The sequence below is a fragment of the Xiphophorus hellerii genome, chromosome 20, assembly GCF_003331165.1.
Source record: "Xiphophorus hellerii strain 12219 chromosome 20, Xiphophorus_hellerii-4.1, whole genome shotgun sequence".
NCBI lineage: Eukaryota > Metazoa > Chordata > Actinopteri > Cyprinodontiformes > Poeciliidae > Xiphophorus > Xiphophorus hellerii.
The window spans coordinates 19674789-19692562 of record NC_045691.1 but is presented as its reverse complement, the minus strand read 5'-3'; the positions used below and the strand labels follow the sequence as shown (position 1 = coordinate 19692562).

At 36.9% G+C, this 17774-nt stretch overlaps 2 protein-coding genes across 4 annotated transcripts; both read right to left on the bottom strand.

Moving 5' to 3' along the window:
* Positions 1 to 157: 157 nt before the first annotated feature.
* Positions 158 to 12841, bottom strand: larp4ab (La ribonucleoprotein 4Ab). Of its 3 annotated transcripts, none has more exons than XM_032548840.1 (15): positions 12406 to 12841; positions 10324 to 10462; positions 9827 to 10055; positions 9359 to 9495; positions 7936 to 8039; positions 7547 to 7657; positions 7166 to 7219; positions 5485 to 5697; positions 5241 to 5338; positions 4429 to 4653; positions 4092 to 4143; positions 3804 to 3965; positions 3562 to 3698; positions 3303 to 3474; positions 158 to 3181 (listed from the first exon to the last, which is right to left on the bottom strand). In XM_032548840.1, exons 1-15 carry the CDS (start codon positions 12406 to 12408, stop codon positions 2816 to 2818), a joined length of 2202 nt encoding a protein of 733 aa, XP_032404731.1. In that variant the 5' UTR covers positions 12409 to 12841; the 3' UTR covers positions 158 to 2815. The 3 variants fall into 3 exon arrangements, with proteins under 3 accessions (XP_032404731.1, XP_032404732.1, XP_032404729.1); XM_032548841.1 differs by having other exon boundaries at positions 158 to 3178; positions 12406 to 12840; XM_032548838.1 differs by lacking the exon at positions 12406 to 12841 and having other exon boundaries at positions 10324 to 10468.
* A 1334-nt stretch (positions 12842 to 14175) lies between these two features.
* pfdn5 (prefoldin 5) lies at positions 14176 to 17417 on the bottom strand. The gene is made up of 6 exons (XM_032548846.1): positions 17284 to 17417; positions 16991 to 17093; positions 16742 to 16773; positions 15800 to 15874; positions 15614 to 15719; positions 14176 to 15456 (listed from the first exon to the last, which is right to left on the bottom strand). The coding sequence occupies exons 1-6, from the start codon at positions 17347 to 17349 to the stop codon at positions 15371 to 15373; spliced, it is 468 nt and encodes a 155-aa protein (XP_032404737.1). The 5' UTR covers positions 17350 to 17417; the 3' UTR covers positions 14176 to 15370.
* Positions 17418 to 17774: the final 357 nt, after the last annotated feature.

Sequence of the window (17774 nt, the reverse complement as noted above, 5' to 3'; positions counted from 1 at the left end):
ACAAACGTGACTTCAGCGGTTACATAATCTTTTAAAGTTATTTCCGGGAGTTTATTTGGCAGAATATTATGGTACGTTTCTCGAGATTTGTAAAAAAGCGAAAAGTCTTACATTTTAATATAACCCTATTCAATATACATACACACTCAGAAACAAATAAAATCTTACTGAAAGTTTTTTATTTGTACACAATATTTAATTGATAAACCAGTGTACAATTGATAAATGAATCCCCCCCCCTTATTTTTAAGATAAGAGGACTTTAATGTTGAAGTACAATTAACAAGGTGACAGAATTGACATAATGGACAAGTTTAATTTTTGAGTTTGATCAACTGACCTGAATATGTCTATAATTGAAAAAAGACATTGGCTGGAATGAAAACAAGTGCCCCTGATAAACACATTATGTCATATTATTTGAGAATGAACCAGGAAATCTTGCTATACGTGATGTGTTTAGGATTCTTTCTGCTGAAACAGAACTAGCAAAGACACAAGGTTTTGGAAAAACATGTTTTCACAAATCCACAAACTAAAAATGTAATTTTTATCATCTTGACCCTCTTTTCCTTCCTTTAAACAATTAGATCAGAACAAAAAAGCATAAAAGTAGCATTCAACCTTCCACCCCACATCTTTTTAAGCATTACAAAACTCAAGATCATATGAAATACATTTCATTGACCACCTCCACATGTATGTTCAATGTTGAGACAAGTAAACTCACTTACTGTAAATAGTGAACACAATTAAACTCTTGAATCAAGCAAAAAAAAAAAAAAAAAGCTTAGACATAACAGATTCAACAGCAATGACAACCCTGAACACAAATCTCTACTATATCATAAAAGACTAGAAAACAGGAAGGTTGTCACAAAAAGAAAAAAAACACAAACCAGTAGTTGCAGATCCCATGGCATTCACAGCCTTTTCATCTCATCATACAAATGCAAACTATTACCATCGACAGTTCAAAGACACCAAATGGTTAAAAAAGAAAAAGCTAGTTTAAAAGTTAAGTAGAAGAGGGGGAAAAAAAGTTGAAAAACCTAGTTATCCTTAAGGTCCCTTTGATAAACACAAAAGTGCAAAAACAGATCAATTATGAACCCTTGATTATATATATATATATATATATATATATATATATATAAAGCTGTTCTAAAAACATGTATTTACCAAACTGTTCATTTTTTATACTGTTACTATGTATGTACGCAACAACCCAAGGTAAAACTCAACCCAAAGTTAGAGAATTTGATACAATAAACAAGTTTTTCCTCTATAAGTACTGAGTAATCATTCATATCACAGCTTTTGTTTTGGCAAACAACTCATGGTCATCCCCCAAGTACAAAATCAACTTCTAAACATTGTATAGCTCTCTGTTTTCAGAAACAGAAACATTCATGAACTAAGGAAATAGAGCAAAACGGTTACCCGATAAACATTTTTCTTAAATAAGATTGAAATCAGAAACGGAAGAATATGTTTTTGGGGGAAAAAAATGAAACGTAAAATTTATAGGAGATCAAACAGGGAGAAAAAACGGTAAAGGTTTTACAAAATGTTTTTTTTGCTACATTTTTGGCCAGGGTTGCTTACCACTGACCATTTAAATTTAAAAATGAAATGTCAAAATAGTAAAGTATTGTCAAAGAATATAAATAATAAAAACAAAAGTACATTCAACATTATTACCTAGTCAGAAATGAAAGTGGATAATTTGCCTCTAACAAGTGGTAAAGTTTCATATTTTTCTTTATATTCTGACACTTTGTCTAGTTTTTATACAAAATGCAAGTGAAAAATAGATGCTTTGTAATTATTCAAGCACTGAATCAGCTCTAGCAAAGGCCCTTTTCCAAATGTTAGCAACATTGAACTAATATTTACAGCACAAAAAAAAAGGAAAAAATCCCCCAAAACTTAAATGAAGTAATTTTCCATATTAAACATCAGCACAACTTAAAATCATATTGTCAACATTATTGTTACCCTCAAGTTTTAAAAGGTAACAACTTCACTATGCATCTGCTCAGGACTCAGCAAGTACCATAACATGATCAGACAGTCTATGTTTACAAAACACTTAAAAGATCAACAGAAAAATAAGATGGGCCTTCTTCTCCAATATTTACCAACTATAATATTGTGTTAAAATACAGCTTAAAAAGCAAAAATACAAAACTAAAAGACCCAACACATTTCCTCATGTACACTCCATCTATGGAGGCTTCCATAACCTTTGGTTATCATGTTAAAAAGTTGTAATCCATGATATTCAGGATCACTGGTGAAATGAAACCAAAGTCAAACTTTAAAGTTTTCTGATATTGAGGTTTTTCAAAATCAGTGCTCCGTTTTGTTTTATCATTCTATTTAATGCCTTTTATAGTCCTTAAGACAATTTCTCCACCAGAAGAAAATCTGAACTGTTGTCTCAAAATCTATGTGCCAGACTGCAAAAAAAGTTTCCTGCAATAAGACGCACAACTTGCCAGATCAGATAACAAACACAGTAAAGTATGACAAAGGATTTCTGCTAACAATACATTGCTCATCTGTATACAAGTACTGCTGTATTAAATATCAAAGTTAAAAATAATTCTACAATTAACCTTTAAGGGGTTTAATACAGCACTTAGCCTTGAATTCTGTTGAAATACACATCTTCCTTTAAGGAATATCAACTTAAAGTCTCTGAATAATTTTAGACATCATGATTCTTCGACAAAATCTGTCAAAAGAAATATATTCATCTGTATTTACATATTTACACATTTTAAATAAGGTCCGTAAAGTTCCAGGTTCAGTTATTCTGCTGAAGCGGGGGTATGTTCTGTTCTTTGCCGCTGCGTTTGGGACCCCGCTGAGGGGAAAACTGCTTTCCAGCATTCAGGCCTCTCTGATGTTCCCGAATCTTCATCCCTGAACCTTTTGCTCTGGAGTGACCAGCTGCACCTCTGAATGTACGTGAAGGCTGCCGAGGAGGTTTATCTCCAACTCTCTCAGGACTCTTTTTAGAGTTCAGCTGAGGGTCCTTGACGGTGTTGACCTTGAGCTCCTTTAGAGGGTGGTCGGGTGAAGTGGCAGGAGGGGAGGGTGTCTCTGCTAATGGTGGGTCTCTGGCTGGCCTCTGGCACACCTCTGCATAGCTAAGCTTTCTTGGCTCCTGCTTAGAACATTAAGAAATTAAAAGTATTTAGTAAAAAAAAACAAACTCATATCAAGCAAATAAAAATCTACTGAAACAGGTGTGAGAGAATATGACTGGGACATCTGGAGATCAGGCCTACCAGGTCTTGCTCTGATGTTGAAGATGAAGGTTGTTCAGCAGAAACACTTTTGCTGCTCGTGCTGGGATCGTGTTCTGGAGTGGTTTTAGAATCAGGTTCAGTGGATGGAGGCAGGTTTCTCTGTACAGCAGCTGGTTCGGTTTTATCTCCTTTTGTTACTATTGGACAAGCACTAATGATGCAATAAAAAAAGGAGATAAGTTGTTATTTTATTTAGGCTATAAATATTCTAATTATTATTCTTAAACCGCATAATTACCTTGGTGCTGGAGGAGTTGCTGTTTGTGCCTCAACAACAACAGCGGGTTTAGCAGGCAGGGAGGTAGATTCCTGTTTGCTTGCAGGACTTTCAGAGTCTTTTGAGTTTTGAGTCAAGCTGTTCTCCTGGTTTCCTGCCTGAAATACATTTTAATAAATAGATTAATAAAACAAAGTACAATAATGCAACGAAATCCAGCTATCATTCTTCAACATGTAAATGTTATGAAGAGGGATAGTCACCTTGCTTGTGAGCCTAAGGCCACGGACAACATCGGAGAGGCGCACCTCTGTCACGGTTTCCCCCTGAACAGGAACCACAGATCCTGGCAAAGGAGGAAAACTTGAAGCTGCCAGATCAAAGTTAGGAGGGGCTGCCTTGACCTCCATCAAAGGGACAGGTTTCTGTTTCATTTATGGGAAAGTGGGGGGAAAAAAAACATTCATGAACAAAGATTTCAGTAAGTTCAATGTATTGAGATAACGTTCAACATAGATACTTTGGAGTAAAATAAAAGAAGAAATGCTCACCATAGACTGTTCATCTTCTCTTTTCCTCCTCATGCCTCTGTGGCCATTTCTCCTATTTCAAAATTTAGATTAGAAGTGAAAAAAACAACAAAAAACCCCAAAAACAAACAGAAAAAACAATACATCAATATAATGTGCAATAACTTGTTTTTTAAGTACAACTAATGATGAAAATCACTCCTATATAATTTTTTTTTTCTTTTTAAAGTTAAAAGGTAAAAAAACAATTACAGTCATGGACAAAATATCAAAAAACAACTGCATTGCACAATGTTACATTTTGGTTGGAAATGCTGACATCTAGACGTTTGTTCCAATATTAAAGAGTTCAGCTGACCTGTCTCGCCCAGAGCGGCTCTGATCTCCATTGGATATGGAGGACAGTGAAGAAGAGTCTTTAAAGTGGAAGGAAGAGGCTGGATGTGATTTAAAGCTGGACAGAGTCCTTAGTGCCTGGATGTCCTGTGGACTCATGGGGCCAGAGATACCATCCACCATGGTTCCTGGAGCCAAGTTAGAAGAAACAGCATCGCCTGGTCGAGGGTGACCTTTTATGTGGCTCCTAGGGTACAGAAACAATGTTTTGTTTTGAAAATGAAAAAGAAAATGCTACAAATGCATTGATGTGATTCAAAAAGTACAAGGAAAGATATTAAGCGAATGTATATTAAAAGTATACAGGTATGTTTCGAAGCACTTATGAGCAAAATAATAAAGGGATATAATTTTAAAAGGAATCTACATACATTAGTCCCTTCTTAGATAATAATCACATTCAACACAGCCATAATAACTGAACTGTTTGGAGATGAGCACTAAATACCAGTGGAAAAGGAACAAATGGTCTAACTTTTTTTTTTTTAACAAAATTGACTTCAAAGCCTATTTTTTTCCTAACACGGTGTTTGTTAAATTACCTTCCAAGGCTTCATTTTTTGCTCTAGGCATTAAGAAGATTGCACACAGCTATTTAAAGACTGATACAGATCTATTTGTTGCTTAAACCTGCCATCATTCAGATCAAACTTAAAGTGATGAAGCTTGAAGCTTAAAGAGCAAACAAGCTGTCACAATAATTAATGTCTCTATTTGGTAACAGAAGTTATTCAAGACCAAAAATGAGCGATCTCTATCATAATTTGCAGGTACCTGTTCCTGCCAGCAGGACGGTGGACGCTGCTGGAGTTTGGTTTGTAGTTCCCTGGATTGCTGTATCCATTCATGAATCCTGCACTGGGGAAGGGAGCCTGCAACAATGACATAAAAAATAAAATAAAAACACATCTACATAAAGCACATAAAGGAAAAATCTAAATTCTAATGAAGAAGGATATCACATTAACTGGTTCAGAGATTGTTTGACTTTAAATAAGAATTATACAATAGTTCTCACCAGTGGCGTTTCAAAGTGTGGCACGATGGAAGGGTTCCAGGTGGGAGACACCACAGGATAAATGGGGAACTCCTGCTGAGGGCTGTACACCTGCTGCATGTACACCGGAGACACATACTGGGCCTGAGACTGGGCATGCTGCTGATACACTCCTGAGTCCATGCTGTGAAAGCCATTTTTTCCAAAGAATGTATTTATGGCTTTAATGCGAGCCTACAGAGAAGACAACTAGTTAAGCTTTCTAAAACACAAGAACAACACTTAATAATTATTTATGACAATTAGTGCTGTTGCTTTATTGTTGTTATTCCCCTCAGATCTCATAATCTCACGGTCATGAGGCCATAAAACACTGCACTAACAAGGGGGAGAGGAGGAGGAGGGTAAGGGGACAAGAAGAAGAGGTTGAGGGAGGATGGGAGAATAGCAAAGATTAAGATTTATGTAGAGAAAATGAAAGGTCCTCCTGGATAGACAGTGAATATGGGTCCTTCCAAGCGCGATACTGATCATCACAGGGGCAAACAGAGGCCTTGAAGGATTCATATACCTTGGACTTTTCCACATTACAACCAAAAATTATATGTATTTTTTATGCAAGTGACAGATCAACATAATTCTCTTTTTCCTCCAAAAAACAAAATTCTGAAAATTGTGGCATCTATTTTTTATTCAGCTCCATTAATTCAATGCTTTATAGATCCACCTTCAGCTGCTGTTAGTGTAGGTCCCTCTTTGTATGCAGGACAAAAATCTATTTTGGTCTAATCTGAACTGAACATGTTCTCTCTCATGTTTGTCTTGTCTCCACATGACTCGTGGAAAGCTGCATTCAGGAACTCTTCTAGCTTTCTTATTGCTACCCTTCTATAAAAAGGTCAACATTTTGGAGAGCACAGGTAATAATAATCCTGTCAACAGCTACTATAAGATGAGTTATGAATTTCAGCAGCTTCAGAGTTACCACTGACCTCTTGGCTCCTTCTCCCACTAAGGTTCTCCTTGCCCAACTTGCCACCCAATTGTGCAACACTTTTTCTATTTTTAGATTTAACAGCGTTCTGTCAGATGTTCACAGTTTGGAATATTGTTTTATAATTTAACCCTGCTTTATACATCTCCATAATCGTATCCCAGACTTTTTTGCTGTGTTCCTTTGTTTTCATGATGATCCAAGGCCCTTTCAGAACAGCTGGATTTACGCCCACATTTAAATAAACACAGATGAACTCCATTTAAGAAATAGGTTGCTTATTGTGTTGGCATATCTTATGTAATACCAATAAAATATATTGAAGAGTGCGGTTGTATTGTGACAACTCTGAAACGGTTTAAAACAAGCAGCTTTCCAAGGCATTGTAGAGTATACACACCTCATGTACTTTATAGATTTCATTTGATTTATTTTGGATGGGTGGGAGTAAGCAAGAGAGGAAAAAAAAGTCTACAAAATGCACAAGATTCACATTATGATGTTAAAACTATAAATCTGGAAAGTTTTATCAACTTTCCCTTTTCACTCTTGACAAATACTAGCAAAAATGAAGCTCGTTTTATCTGGTTTCTATCCAAATACATCCCAAGGTAAACCTGAGGCTAAATCACACAAGCCTTGCCCTGAGGACATTCCGTTTCTTCATGACATCTAACTTAGCAATGTAAATTATTTCATGTCATTTACCATAATGGGTTTCCCCTGGAACATTTTCACTTCCTCTCGTAGGTATCTGTATGCCTGATCAAGAAAAAGAGGAAAAAAAGAGGGAACATATTTTTACTAAACAGCAAATTCAGTTTTTTTTTCTTTTTGGTTCAGTGACCTCTGTGTCCTAAACCAATCTTGTTATCTTGCAAGATGTTCAAAATTGATTTCAACCAAGTCAATGAGCTTTTGTATTAACATGCTTTCTAATAGTTTTCTACTAGCTCCTAGTGTTTTTAATAGTGACCGGTTAGAATGCTGAACACAGATGAAGCATTTATTCCAAAAAAAAAAAGACAGAAATAGTGCAAATATCAAACCTAAGAAATTAAGTAAATGATGATTAATGAGAATGCATACCTGCAGGGCATCCATGTCTGACTGAAATGTTATATACCAGTTGCTATTGTGAGCAAACTCAACACCCAACACCTTTGGACAGTTTTCACTCTTGAATAGATCCTCTACTTCCTGAGAAAAGAAAAAAAAATATATATATATAAATTTATTTTCTGTCCCAAACAGAGAACACTAATTAACCCACAGAACAATGGTATATAATGAGGTAACTTTAAGACACAACAAAGACTAAACAAGTCCAGATTTGCCATTTTCCATATATATACCTTGCAAGTTCTTTTTAAACAAGTTGTAAGCAAGTAAAATCTTATGGCAACATTTCGTAGGTCTAACAGTTTATTTGCACAATTCAGAAAACTGCTTAGTATGCAGTATTAGGTCATCTTTACCTCAACTGGTGTAGTTTCTGGCACTTCTCTTAAAATAATGATGCAGCGGCTGTGGTTAGGTCGAACTTTCTCACCAGCTTCATCAACTTGCACTAAAGGAGACGCTGAAAAGAAAAATACATTCTAAAATAAGCTTTATATTAATAAGAACATGCTAGATTTAAAAACATCTACATAGTTTCATATTAGTGAAACTATGTAAATTGATCTCCCTGTGTTGCCAACACAGATTTTCTTTACCCTTTTTTGCCGCTTTTCTGTGACAAAGTCCCTTACTTTCTGGGACTTTCCACAGAAGTGGAGATAATAAAATATGTTTATTGCAAAAAAAACAACATTTGATATTTGACATATCAAATGTGTTAGGAATAAATATACTGAAGTTTGTTCAGTTACAAAAAATTAACACATTTTCTAATAATTTTTAAAATAATTTATAGACAACAACAGCACTGCTGCAGTGGAGAGTTGGGTAACCCAACAACGGATCCTGTTGTCCGTTAACAGACTTTGCCTAACTGAAACCACAGTAATTATGCCATGTATTGTGACATAAACAATTTTGTGTAATTTAAGTCAAGATTCGCAGCTTTTTGATAGGATGCACAACTTCTCTTTCTCAGTTTAGAGGTTTGATCCTGAATAAACTGATATTAAAGCCACTTGTTAAACACCACACCCCTGGTTCCTTTTATCTGGTTACAAAACCAGCAATGTTTCTTGCCAAACTACTGTCACATGAGTCCACACCACTTTCATTCAATGTCACATGACCAGAGTAATACTGATAATGAAAGCCAAAGGAAAACTTTTTCTCTTAGTGGAGAGAAAATGCCTGTCGACTAAAGGTTAGCATAAAATACTGGCCATCTCTGAGAGCGATCAAAGTTTACTCATTAATAGCTGATGTCATCAATATGCAGGACAAGAAAAAAAAAAAAAAGATAAAGCAACAGCCTGGAAATCACATCAAGCTAAATGTAATGTTTTCTGCAACTTAATTCTACATCTTCACTAAAACTGCAAAAAATATCAAATCATAGTTGAGTTTTAGGTAGGTTGGTATATTCCAGAGGTCAATTATGCAATCTCAAACTTCCAAACAACCCATCTTGTTTTATGAATATACACAAAATAAGCCTATATGTTTCTGTGCCATGCACCGGCTCATATACCATTTAAATACTACACAGAGTACAGATACTTAATGAAGTAATAAAAGTAAAAGTTTGTTGACATCATTCTACTTCCTTCCTCAATTTCTGCATGAATTGGCCCGTTAGATGGTTGAAGATTTTCAGCTTGTGCTGCTCTTAGTGAGTTTTTCCACTTAGTTAACACCAATAAACCTTTATATCTTAAAATTAATATCTTAACTAGCAAGAGTTTATATTCATTACATGGAGAAGAGTAGCACTGGTACCTCTCAATACTTCCAGGATTAGATCCATGTCAGTGGTGAGCGCTTTGATGTCCTCCATACAGGCAACAGTCCAGATAGGAATAAACTGATCACTGTCCATCTGGGATATCAGGTACAGATCCTTAGAGAGGTTCTCCCTGAAAGAATAGAACATTTACATTGTGCTTGTATCATACATACTAACGTTTCTATCAGAGGTGGCTAATAACCGTTTTTTTTTTTTTTTAAATATATATACTATTTTTACTATCATAAAGTATTGCTACTCTTGAGTACAATTCTTGGGTACTCTACCTTATTATTAACAACAAAACAATGTTGACATACAACAATGACTTCTTTTATGACTAAATTCTTTGAGGAATATACAGTTCCTTACAACTCAGTAATTATGATTAGTTTCCCTGTTCTTGAAACCATTTACACATGCACACAAAAACCTATTCTGATGAAACAAGTAGGATTTACCTAGAAAAGCAGAACTCCAGTCTTTTCTTTAATGACTCCCGTAAACTCTCTTCAATCACTACTTCTTCCTTAGACAGTTCAGTGTCTACGGCAGAGTCGCCCTGTGCATCAAAGACCAAATATCCCAGGTCTGGATGCTCCACATCCTCGGATGTGGAGTACTCATCGGGGCTACTCAGGAAGTCAATAGCGTATCCTTTACTCTCCAAAGAAAGAACGTCTGACAAACCTACGGCAGGAAGGAAAACAGCAGAAAGATTGGGAAATGACTGCTATGTTTGCAGACCAAAATGATCCACCAAAGGAGTCACAACTTCACCGCAGACATCTAAGGCCAAGAGTAAACATTTCTTCATAAGCTGTGTTTACTCTTAATTATCAGCAAATATTGTGTCTTAACCTGATAAAGCCACTTCTCAGTCTCATACTCACTAAAGAGGCAGATAAGTGGCTCAAGCTGCCTTATCAACGAAAATTATACCAAACAAGACCCATACCATCAGTCATCTCAGGGGGGGAAGAGTTGGTGTGGAGCCAAGAAGAATCTTCGGATACTTCTGGGATGTCATTTTGTTGGGCTGGGATCTCTTGCCACACTTTGGCATTGGGGTTAAGACTAGTTCCCTTGGTGGTAACCTGCATAATAGATATCAAAGTAGCATGGGAAAAAAAAATATTTAGTAGGAGTTCTCAAATGTTTTTTTTGTGCAGATTATACATTTTTTGCCATTCTACTCTTCATAGACCAGTACTGGTAAAATAAACTGATACTAGCTGCTTAATTAGATACATTATTTGCTCCAGCAGAGTTTATAGTTGGCTGGTAAATTGCCAGTTTTTCCCGACTGGACGCACAACGGCTGAAAAAGGTTTTACTTAAAGTAAGGGAGGATATAGTTCATTCAGCTTCATTCAGACAGCTATAGTAAAATTACTCCACCTTCTTTGGCACCTCAATAAAAACTTTAAACCATAAAAATAGCTTGACAAAAAAACATGTATTATTTCTTAGTGTTTTTAAAAGGTTGGTGGTCTGAACTCAGTAGCTAGACAGGAAGCTGGGCAGAAAAACAAGGAGGACACATGTAGTAAATAGCCCAGGGTCAGATGTGTTGAATGTACCCCCCACATATACATGACATGTGTTGCTCTCGCTGTATGCAGTCACAGATGTATTTCCCCCCAAAATTGATGAAGCTTTCAACTTTTTTTCCCCCATTAAAACAATATCACAAAATACTGTAATCCATTTAACTCCATATTTGCGTATCACTCCAATGATCTCAGTTTTGCACAAATTATTAGAAAGAGAGATTTTTCAACTTGCTTAAAATTATAGCAAAATCGAAGAAGTCAAACTTTGGATGGATAATAGCACTCTACTTAAATATAAAAGTTAAGGTCAAATGATTAGATTATGAATGCATTTTGTTTGTAAAGTAAACTGCCTCCTTGAACTTGTCATTTAAAATACGCTTTAGGGAGTTGAGCAACTTTGCATTATAAAATCCTGCTGTTTCATCACACATTCGCTAAATATACCACATCCAATCCAGTGAATGAAGTAACTGGACCCGCAAATCCAGCTTTACACAGAACACACAACCCTGAGCTTTCATTGGTCAGCTTCACTCTTCCCCGCCCCTCTGTGGTCACATGGATCAATACTCCGAGTTGATCCGCCTCTGAATTTCAAGCTCACCTTTCACAACGCTTTGCAATATGTCATCCAATCCCCCCAAAAAGCCAAACACAAACATGAAGATGGTTTGGTCATGAACATATTTTGAAATCTTACATGTGAAGCCATCTTGTATGCTAGCCCGGGTTTCAAATCTGAAGGTTTACTCTTTTTTTTTTTTAACATAAGAGGGGAAACAGTCTTTGAGTTTCGGGAGGAGCACGTGGCGCCGACGTGCTCCTGTTACTTTTAAAACATAACCCTACCCTGAACGCCTATTTCTCTGCTCATTCTAATTACAAATGTTGTTGCCAATCGATAACTAAAGTGTTCAACCACAAGTAACCGTTTTCAGACAACGTCCCCGTCGACCTTCGGCATACACGCAGCTACAACTGGGTGCCGCGGCTAACGTTCAACCCAAAATCACGTGCAGAAGTTACTACACGTGCAAAGGCGAGAAATTGCTCAATAAAACTTTCTTTCACACTAAAATATGGCAACTAATTGGGTAAATACTACAACGTGTTTTTTTAAAACCACTGTATTTGGCTTGTAGTAGTTCCTTTGTGTTACCATATGTTAACTTTGTGACATCAGCGTCACCGGCGTTAAGCTAACTAGCTTATGTTTACTACTAGCAGACCAGCTGGAACCGGCCTGACTTTACTTTGCTATTCTAAGCTAATTTGTTTGACAGGTTGAAATAAACGTCGTCGAAAGGTCGAAAGGATTCAAACTCCCATCTTTTAAGAACGTTACTTATAAAAACAGTACAGCTGTTGCAGAGTGTAGACGACCTTCAGATAGCACGAACTGTGTAGACCCGAGAACAGAAAAAACTGAAACAGGTTGGCAATCATTAGCCGAGGTGAAAGCCTTCAGGCCGCGTACTTACCATGTTAACGTAATCTTCGTCTTCTATCCTGGTCAGCGCCGGTAAACTTCACTTATCTGACCCCGTTCCTATCCTGTAAACGATTTAAACTGCGAAATATCTGCTGCTTTTAAGTAGTAGAGTCCGCTTCTTTTGTCGGTTGTAACTGCCGTCTCCAGCACACTCCTCGGTCGCGTGCTCCTGTTTCAACAGTTTGCCTCGCGCACCGTAACTTTAACCGGTGACTAGCTCTACGGCGCTCTTTCGATAAATCTGCGATAAAATACCCACTTGTACCACTAGATAAGGTAATTCTGGCTCAATTCCTCATCTCTGACTGTCAGCGACGCCGCGGTTACTGCAGCATGTGACAGCTGCTTCTTCAGAGTGTAGGTCTGGCTCGGTCCGACCCAACAACAGGCTGCACCCCGCCCGCTCGCTCCGACCTCCACTACAACGACGCAACTGCTGTGACCTCCCCGGCGAGGCCGCTGCAGAATGAGGGTTGATGTAACCATGAGAAACACGTAACAACTGACTTCATCTTGTGAAAGTTTGCCTTTTTAGCCGGGGATAAGGCAGCTGGCACATTTAAAAGTCGACCCCCGGTTTCTATTTAGTAAACGTAATGTTTCACAGAAAAAAGTTTCACAGAAACTGTTTATCAAATGTGGGAAAATACAGTAGATAAAACAAATCTGCAAGGCTACTGACCACTGTATCTATTTACCTTACAATATTTACACTGAATGCTTGGTGAGTCCTCTAGCTTGGATGTTTTAATAAAGACCTTCAGCTCACCTGCATTGTTTCCTCGTTTCTCACATTGTTCTTAGGAACAATATATAAAGTCTCTTGTTTTAAATTCCTCTCAAAGTTGTAGTTAACGTTTGTGCACCTTTGTGAAACATATTTTTCCTTCCACCAAACTTTTTTAAGTGTTCTTTTTTGACTAAGTCTTCTTGTAAAGCATATCAATGACTGCAACAAGTACCATTTTCACGTATGCTAATTTTTACATATTTCAAATAGAAAAAATAAACTAAGCTTATACAAAGTTTGAACATTTTGGGCAACATCAAACCTAAAAATCTAATATGGCTGCCATATGTTTTAAAACATATGGCAAAATATCAACTCATCAGTTTACAAACTGATGAGTTGGTATTTTGGGTAGTATGTATATTCAAAATTATGTACAACTTGTGTTACTGAACCAGTTTTTGAAAAGATTATATGCAGAGAATTGTGTTATTGCATTGTATTGATTAATGAGCAAAGAACTCATCTCCAGAGTTCTGTTTTTACTTTACAGGTAAATGGAAAACAGCACAAATAGTCAACATTATTCTATCCAGTCATCCAACATATAAAGTCATAAAGAAGTGAATGAGGCTGTAAACTTTATTTTCTCCCATAATACCATCATTAAGCCTCCAAATTGTTTTTGGAGGCTTAATGATGGTATTTTGCTGAATAAGACTGTTTTCTAGACCAAACAGGATGGCTAATATTTGATGTAACATTATGCTTGTAACTTCAAAAATTGCACAGAAACCAAATGCATTTAACTGAGTGCTGCATGCTATGTACATTATATACAATTTAGCTTTCCAGTTAAAAATCACAAACTTTCTAAAGTTAGTTTGCTTCATTTTATGCTCTTGCTAAGGTGCATGTTTGTTCTTAATGATTTATGGTGGCCCAAATGAAAATTGAAGAGCTACAATCTCCTGTACCTCCACATAAGCAGAAGACAAAGAAAGAAAATTGTTGTAAAGTCATGAGACCTGGGATGAAGAACTTCATTTATTGCCTCCCAGGAAAAGGTCACTCTGCACTGAAGACTCATCAACCTTACAATTCTCATGGAAATTCAGCAGGTCCTTGGGAGACCCTAGTGTGTGATGCCATCATCAAAAAACGTTATCACTCAAAAGAGGTAATGCCCCCCACACTGTGTAGTTAAGAGAATGCAACAAAGAAGCAACAGCTTGCATGTACTCCTGTTTCCAGTGTAACTGAAAAAAACCCCCAAAAGAAGTAATGTACATGACATTCTGTGTGCGATGTCTGTGTTGGAGAAAGAAACAATATTTAGTCAGCAGTTGGTAACAAGTCCTACAATCTATAAAGCTGCGCTGAAAAACAGCTTTTTGTCTGATGTCACTGCACTGTTGCAATATGTTGATGACATCCTCATCTGTAGCCAATTCCCTGCCCAGTGCATAAAAGACAGTTTCTCTATTGAAACATTTAGATGCTTTTGGCCACACAGTTGGTCAAAATTGTAAGTTGTGCAGGAAAACGTTACAATTTTAGGACATGTTATCATTGCTGAGGGATGCTTGTCCTCACAATATGTTTCTGCTGTTCAAAACATCCCCATATTCCCAAGCCCACCACTAAGAAATAATTTATGTCCTTTTTGGGCATGATACCATAATGCAGAAATTTAATTCCCAATTACTCTGCCTTTAAAGTCCCTTTAGAAGCCCTCTATCACATTATGTTAATCTACTTTTCCTTTAATTAAAAATCTTTGCCGTCAACAAAACTATACAGAAGCCCAGCTAAAATTATTACACTGCAGTTTTGTCCTTCAAGTCTAAAGATAAGTCACCAAACATCCAGTCTAGATAAACTTGTACACCTTTTGACAATATGCAGGTTTTTGCAACATATGCCAAGTGGAATGGAGAAATAATCAAGAAGTCTCAAGCCTTACCTATTAGGATGAAAGTATGTATGATTGACAGATCTAGCGAAAAATAATGACACAGGATTTTTTTTAACCCAGACTTAACTAGTTTTAATGACTAAAGTTGACAACAAATTTTTATTTAAATTTCTGCAAGTACACAGGGAGTCGCCCATGTACCCGCCAACCTACACTTCAAACATGATTTCTGCATTTTGCATCATCTTGTGAAGGCAAACTTAAAAAAAGCTCTCTAATCCTGAATAGCTCAAACAGTTGTTCCCATCAGGCCTTTGTGTTTCCAACCATCTGTGATGCCTGTTGACTCTGTTGTAATTGCTGGATCTTCAGATTCATTACTTCAATGACCGCTGCAAAACAGAAAAAATTATTTTTACCAATCTGCCAATATGTGGGAGAAGTATTTGCCTCTTTGTTAAATCACATAACTAACTGATCAACTACCTTTTTGGTTCAATTTCACTAGCTATGAAAATGCTCAGAGCTCTTGATTTATCCTCATATTACCTTGTTTCATAGCGTGTTTCTCTTGAAGAGCTGGCTGAATTTTCTCTATCTGCTTTGTGAGGAAGTCTATTTTACGCTTGAAGAATGCCTTTGAGTTCTCCACATTCTAGAAAGATAAAATATGATCAAGTACCATTTATTCTGACATAGTTGACAGTAGTACACATTCAAAAGCCAATATGTTACCTTTTCAACATAATATCCAGTCCCCACATCCACTAAGACATGTTCCACATCATTTAACGTTCCAGGAACGTACATCTGGGTAGAAACAGCTAAGGATCTCCATTGGTACACAACCACTTTCAATACACATTGTCCAGCCATAATATGACCATTACCGGGTGAGGTCAACACACAAATCATGTCCACCTTGGCACTTGTTAGTGGGGAGGATGTTGTAAATGGAAACTGAGCAATTTGTCCTCAAAGTTAATGTGTTAACATAAATAAACTGGGCAACTAAATAAGGATTTTAATAAATCTGATAAGGAATTAATTTTAAATTGTAAATGTAAAGTCTTTCATAACAACAGTATTCCATGATGGCAGTGCAATAGATGGATAATACAAGTAGATATAAGCAAAACATTTTACAGAAATAATTTAAAGACCTTAGCAAGAGATTGAGGTGTAGCTTTGCTCCCAGATCTAAATCCAATCTAGCATCAGTGGGCTGTGTTTTACAAACAAGACTGATCCATTTTTGTTCCCACCTCGCATCTTGCAGGCCTTAAAATAATCTGATGCTAATATCTTAGTGCCAAATACCGCAGCACACCCACTGTGGCCCAACACACCATTAATCATGGAGTCATAATGTTATATCTGATAAGTGTGTATTGCACCATAAAGAAATATGTTTGCTGTCGCTTTTCATAGACATCTATAGATGCATAGACGTATCAATGGGTGTAAAAGCTGTTTTCTTGAGTGATGTAGTTTTACTTAAGATTGAAAAAAATAAATAAATCCATGATGTCAACCGAGGCTTGAGTTTAGTTTGAAAACTATATACACCTATAGATAAACAGCTAATAAGCTACCAGTGGCAGCATGTCTTTGATTACTATTAGTCTTATTGCAGTATTCTGCTGGATTGATGGTGTAGAATCACGAAAAGGATACAGAACTGGTGAGAGGCACAAGCAACTCTTTTCCTGTTCAAGAAAACAAAGAAAGAAAGCATAGTTACCAGCAACTGATATAAGTCACATATACTCAGATAATTTCATCAATTATGAACCAAAAATAGCTGAACAATGAAAACTGTAATCCTGGGAATTAGATTGGTAATGTTAACATATTTGTTATAAACACCATTCAGTTTAAATTCCCTACACTCTCTGTCAGCAGAAATGTCATTAGTTTACGTACCCTTATTGTTTGGGTTCAGGACACTTAAGCTGTCTTTTGCTTCAACAAACTTGTTCTGGGCAATTTTCAGCTGACTTATGGAAGACGTCAAGAACTCAACCTCCTGAAATAAAACATCACTAATTAAAAATGAGCACAAAAAGGGAAGCATTGTCATGTTAACACGCTGAGGCTGTATAAGAACCGACATCAGTAGCGTTGGGGCCATTTTCCTTTTAATTGGGGGAAATACTGTCATATAGTCACACATGGCTGATAATCTAGTATCTATATACTGAAAAAAGAAACAATACCTGGTCTAGTTGGCCTTTTAATCCTTCCAATTGAGGAAGGGAGAGGTCTGTGAGATTCACCGCCATATTGGAAGCGTGATGAGCAACGAGCTGCACTGGGTGCGCACCATTTGTCAGCCGGAGAACAGAGCGGTGCGCCGGGTTGGCGGAGATTATACACAATTTTAAATGGAGAATTAGGTACCCAACATGCTCCGTCCAGATAAACAGTGGGAAACAGAGATATTTTTTTTTAGGTGTAGCAAAAGGAAACATTAATTGAATACGAATATGTACAGTAAATATGCAGACCATCGCAAATCCCATACTGTGCCGCAGTATTAAGCAGCAGATAATGCTTAACACTGCCATCCTTATTAGGCACGTAATAAGGATGGCAGTAATGAGCTCAGATCCCTTGGTTTTCCCTCGTTAGCTAAATACGTTGTCCTCGTTTTTAAGATGTAAACTCCCCCCGCCACTTCGTCATCGCTTCTACCCAAGCCATGCAC

Bases quoted from the DNA above. Each gene is read 5' to 3' on its own strand.
- larp4ab (XM_032548838.1), bottom strand. From the start codon at position 10,468: ATGCAGGTTACCACCAAGGGAACTAGTCTTAACCCCAATGCCAAAGTG. The intron at 3,475-3,561 runs GTAATTATGCGG...TTGCATCATTAG, and splicing joins GCAACTCCTCCAGCACCAAG to TGCTTGTCCAATAGTAACAA. The intron at 3,182-3,302 runs GTAGGCCTGATC...TAATGTTCTAAG, and splicing joins CAACATCAGAGCAAGACCTG to CAGGAGCCAAGAAAGCTTAG.
- pfdn5 (XM_032548846.1), bottom strand. From the start codon at position 17,349: ATGGCGGTGAATCTCACAGACCTCTCCCTTCCTCAATTGGAAGGATTA. The intron at 17,094-17,283 runs GTATTGTTTCTT...GTTTTATTTCAG, and splicing joins TAAAAGGCCAACTAGACCAG to GAGGTTGAGTTCTTGACGTC. The intron at 16,774-16,990 runs GTACGTAAACTA...TTTCTTGAACAG, and splicing joins CCTGAACCCAAACAATAAGG to GAAAAGAGTTGCTTGTGCCT.